Source organism: Terrapene carolina, unplaced genomic scaffold (genome assembly GCF_002925995.2).
Source record: "Terrapene carolina triunguis isolate 2854851 unplaced genomic scaffold, T_m_triunguis-2.0 Scaffold565, whole genome shotgun sequence".
Taxonomy (NCBI): Eukaryota; Metazoa; Chordata; order Testudines; family Emydidae; genus Terrapene; species Terrapene triunguis.
This window is the reverse complement of record NW_020664916.1, coordinates 38,063-42,701: the sequence shown is the minus strand read 5'-3', so window position 1 is coordinate 42,701 and position 4,639 is coordinate 38,063. Positions and strand designations below refer to the sequence as shown.

General features: G+C 64.8%; 1 protein-coding gene across 1 annotated transcript in view; it reads left to right on the top strand.

Moving 5' to 3' along the window:
* The first annotated feature begins 834 nt into the window (after nucleotides 1–834).
* Nucleotides 835–4,639, top strand: part of GRAMD1A (GRAM domain containing 1A) — a 22,358-nt gene continuing 18,553 nt past the window's right edge. The window contains exon 1 of the mRNA XM_024219827.3: nucleotides 835–914. Within this exon, the coding sequence (XP_024075595.1) occupies nucleotides 907–914 (8 nt within the window). The 5' untranslated portion in view covers nucleotides 835–906. The remainder of the gene's footprint in view (nucleotides 915–4,639) is intronic.

The window sequence follows — 4,639 nt, the reverse complement described above, 5'->3', positions numbered from 1 at the left end:
GGGCATGGGGCTGATGGTGGCAGGGGGTGAGGGTGCAGGACTGGGGGCGGCAGGGTTGAGAGCGCAGGGCTTGCGGTGGCAGGGGGTGAGGGTGCAGGACTGGGTGGGCAGTACTGGGGGTGGCGGGGTTGAGGGCGTGCGGCTGAGAGGTGGCAGGGGATGGGGGTGCGGAGATGGACATGGTGGGTGCCAGGGGCTTGTGCTGCTGGATTCAAGCCCTGCTCTCTGGCCTCCCTGGTTCCGGGGGCATCGCCGCCATGGGACAGGGCTGTACTGAGGCCAAGCTGGTGCCAGCGGCTGGGGGAGCCCCATGGCCCCTCTGATCTGGGCCAGGTGCTGCCATCACCTGCCTTCCCCAGGGCTGTGCACCCCACCCCCATCCCAGGGCCTCAGGGTGGTGGGGGGCAGGGAGCAGAGCCCCTGGGGTGTGGGCAGCACCTGACCCAGAGGGCCCCACTCCCTGCTGGGTGCACCATGGGGCTCGGTGCATGCCTGGGGGGCTCTAGGGGTGCTGCTTCTCTCCCCAGTGACACCTGTGCTTGTTGTGGGGCCGGGGGAGGGGGGCTCGATTTGTGGCCCGGGGGGGGGCGGGGGGCGTGGCCAGGGGGGCGGGGGGGGGGGGGGGGGGGGGGGGGGGGGGGGGGTTGGGGGGGGGGGGGGGGGGGGCTGCCACCCGGGAGGCGGTTCGGGGGGGTTCTCCTGGAAGCCTCCGCTACTTTCCAAGGGGTTGGGGGCGCTTCCAGAGCCAGAGAGAGAACCCAGGCGTCCTGGTGCCCAGCCCCCATCCCTTTGTGCAGCGGGCGGAGCGCGGAGAGGGGGAGGGGAGGAAGCCACCGGGCCTCTGGCTCCTTCCTCTTCCTCCGCGGGGAGGCAGGGCTGCCGGCCGGCCGGGCCGGGACACGGGCCATGTTCGAGTAAGGGGGCGCCGGGGTGGGGATGAGGGACGAGGGATGGGGGGCGGGGAGTGTGGGGTGAGCGGGGGGATGGGGGGCGGGGAGTGTGGGGTGAGGGATGGAGTGAGCGGGGGGAGTGTGGGGTGACGGATGGGGTGAGCGGGGGGATGGGGGGCGGAGTGAGCGGGCAGTGTGGGGTGAGGGATGGGGTTAGCGGGGGCATGGGGGGAGGGGAGTGTGGGGGGAGGGATGGGGTGAGCGGGGATGGAGGTTAAGGAAGTGGGCTCTGGTATTTTGGAATTGGGGGGGAAGGGTGTCTGAGAGCCAGGACTCCGGGGTTCTCCCTGGCTCTGGGAGGGGAGTGGGGTTTATTGGTTAGAGGGGGAGGGCCGGGAGCCAGGACTCCTGGGTTCTCTCCTGGGCTGTTATTGCTCTGCCCTCCCTGTTCCGAGCCCCCCAACAGCCAGAACCCCCCTTCCCACTCCCTGGCAGGCAGGGCCGCCCAGAGGATTCAGGGGGCCTGGGGCAAAGCAATTTTGGGGGCCCCTTCCATTAAAAAAAGTTGCAATACTATAGAATACTATATTCTTGTGGGGGCCCCTGCGGGGCCCAGGGCAAATTGCCCCACTTGCCCCCCCCGGGCGGCCCTGCTGGCAGGTTCCCAGGCTCTGCCGAGCGAGTGCCCGGCCCTGAGCCCGGCGCTGCCCAGTGCCCTGCACTGAGCTCCTGGCTGGGGATCTTGGGCTGGGCGCAGGCCTTTGGCATCTGCTCTAGCCCTGGGGGTCTGGGTAGCGATGGGCCCTGTGGAGAGACTGGCACCTGTAGCACCTTCCCCTGCATTCAGCTGAGCCGGATGCCTGGGTCCCTCTCCCAGCTTGATGCCAGCTGTCTGAACTACAGAGCTGCCCTAGGACGGGGTTCTCCCCCTTTTTCTTTCTGAGGCCCTCCCCCCACCCCCATGCTATAAAATCTCCATGGTCCAGCAGTGCCACAATTGGGTTTTCTGTATATACAAGCCAGGGCCGCTGGGGGTAGGGAGTAGCAAGCAGTCTAACGCCAGCCATGCTTGATGGATCCCCTGAAACCTGTTTGAGCCCCCCAGGGAGCCCTGGTTGAGAATCGCTGCTCTAGGAATCTGTTTGCGAAGCAGTGCCTGGGGCCATGGGTGCCTGCAGCAGGCAGATCCCAGAGAGCCTGGAGCCCGCGGTGTCTAGGATGCCAGCATCCTGTCGGGTCTGTGCCAGCCCAGGGCACTGCAGGAACAGGGCAGGCCAGGCCTCGCCAACCCCCAAATCCCTCTGCAAGCATGCCAAGGGGCAGCAATCGGGGCAGGGCTGATGCCCTCCCATGGTGGGTGAGGGGCCTGGGCATCTTGAGTGTCTGTCCTGACTGCTTTGTGCTCTTGGAGATTCCTGGGAGGGCAGTGGGCCAGGGAGGGCAGGAGGCCCTGCATTCAGGAGTCTCTGTGCCCAGCTGGGACACAGCCCCTTTAACAGGCTGAGTGTCTGCCCCCTTCAGCATTAGAACCCAGGCTCGAGGGGCTCCGAGACAGGCAATGCCCATCTATCCTTTCCCTCTGTGCCCCCAGATCATCTCCTAGAGACACTCCCCAGGATGGCAGGGCAGAGTAGAGGGGCATCGGTGGAAGTGGGGGGAGCCCAGGGCTGGAATAGCATGGGCTGCAGGTCAAGAGTGAGGGGCACTGGCAGAGAGGGGATGGTGACTATTTAATACGAGTCCATGTAACTGTCCAGCTAGGAACAAAGAGCATCGGCCACACACGCAGGCAGGGGGATTCTGTCCTGGGGAGCAGGGACACAGAATAGGACTTGGGGGCGGGTCATGCAGCCCTGGGTGCACAAATGGGAATCTCCAGGAGAGCAGAGAGGCTTGGTTTGGCCTTGGTGTGATGTTGCTGGGCCCCTGTGTCCAGTGGCGCCCACAGGTCAAGGAGGATGGTGATAAATTGGGGAGGGGCTTGGGAAGAGCCCCAAGAATGAGGAAAGGGTCAGGAGAGGGAGAGGCTCCCGTCTGGCCTTGCTACGGGAGGGGAGGAGGTGTCAGACACCCCAATCGTGACCCAACGGCTGGAGGTTGAAGCATATTAATTTAGATGGGAAATGAGGCATTCATTTGAACAGGGAGGGGAATTAATTTTACCAATGTTTCCATCACTGGCCATTTTTAAACCACGAGGCGCTGTTCTTCTCAAAGCTCTGTGCTAGGGATTATTTTGGGGAATTTCTCTGGCCAAACTAGATAATCGCAATGGTCCCTTCTGGCCCAGGATTTATGTAGCCCAGAGCTGGATTAGCAGGGGCCACGGGTCGGGAATGAGGGGCACCGGCAGAGCTGGGTCGGGGTTGCTCAGAGCTGGGCTGGCAGAAGCTGCGGGTTGGGAGTGAGGTGCACCGGCAGAGCTGTCCTGCATGGTCTGTCCTACTTGGGCTGAGGGATGCTCTCTGGGCTCCCCCCAACGTCAGATGGGGCCAGAGGTTGCTGGCAGTCACTGGCCAGGCAGACAGCCCCTCAAGCCCAGCCAAGCTAGCTGGATCGGCCCCATATTTACCTCCCTCTGCCAGTTGGTGCCAGGTCTTGACCCAGCCATTCTCCTGCAGCCAGGGGCCCCATGTTCCAGGCCTGGGACCGGCAGCATCTTGCTGCATGTAATGGGCCCCAGAACCCCTGTCACTTTGGGCCCCTAGGAGCCACCAGAGTCCTACAGCCAAAGGCTTGGCCCAGCTGACAGCAGTGGCCAGGGGAATCTCGGGTCCTTCTGGACCCTGGTAGGTGGCCAGGGAGTGGGGCTGGGGCTCAGCAAGGGGCGCTCTCCCCTGGCAGTCGGTGCCAGCCCCAATGCCTCAGCTTGGTGCTGGGGGCGGGGAGCTCAGCAGAGGTGCTCTCCCCGGCAGTTGGCACCAGCCCCAATGCCCCAGCTTGGCACTAGGGGGCCTGTGCTGCAGGGGGTGGAGAGGTCAGCAGGGGGTGCTCTCCCCACAGCACCCCCCTCCCCTGAGCCCCAGCCACATTCCCTGCAGCACAGCGCCCCATAGCACTGTACGGGGGCATTGGGGCCAGTGCTGGCCATGACCCCCTTCCTGCTTGGCCTGAACCCAGCTGGGGGGGGATGCGTGGGTGTCTCATGCTGCCCCTGCCCTGGCTGTTCTGGAGGTTCTAGGCCCCCTCCCACTCATGCACCGGCCCCCAGCAGCTGTCGCAGTGTCAGGCTGGCCCTGGCCATCTGTTGGGGGGAGGAGCGGGGGCAACAGCAACCAGATCTGGAGCTGCCCAGGAAGTAGCCCCCCCCCATGCTTCCCTTGGCACTAGGCTGAGTCCCAGGTGGCCAGTAAGTGTTGGGCACGATGGGACATGGGGGGGGGGGCATGTGATGGGCAGAGGGAGGGGGTAGGGTGAGAAACGTTTTAGGGACAGCAACATTGGCCAGCCTCATCCCTGTCCCCAGCTCTGCCAGTGCCCCTCACTCCCGACCTGCAGCCCCGGCCACTGCAGTTCTGGCTCTTTCCCCTGGGCTCTGTGTGCTGGGGTCGGGCTGGGGGTGGACGGGGGCAAAGGAGCCATTTGGCTGCACTGGGGAGTGGAGTCGGGATGGAGCTGAGAACAAATAGCCATTTTGTGAGATGGGTGGGTTGGCTCCAGCTCGGTCCCACTGCACTGGGCTGGCATTACCCCCCATCAGACCCACAGCCCGTCCCCCCCGGCTGGCACTACCCCCCCATCAGACCCAC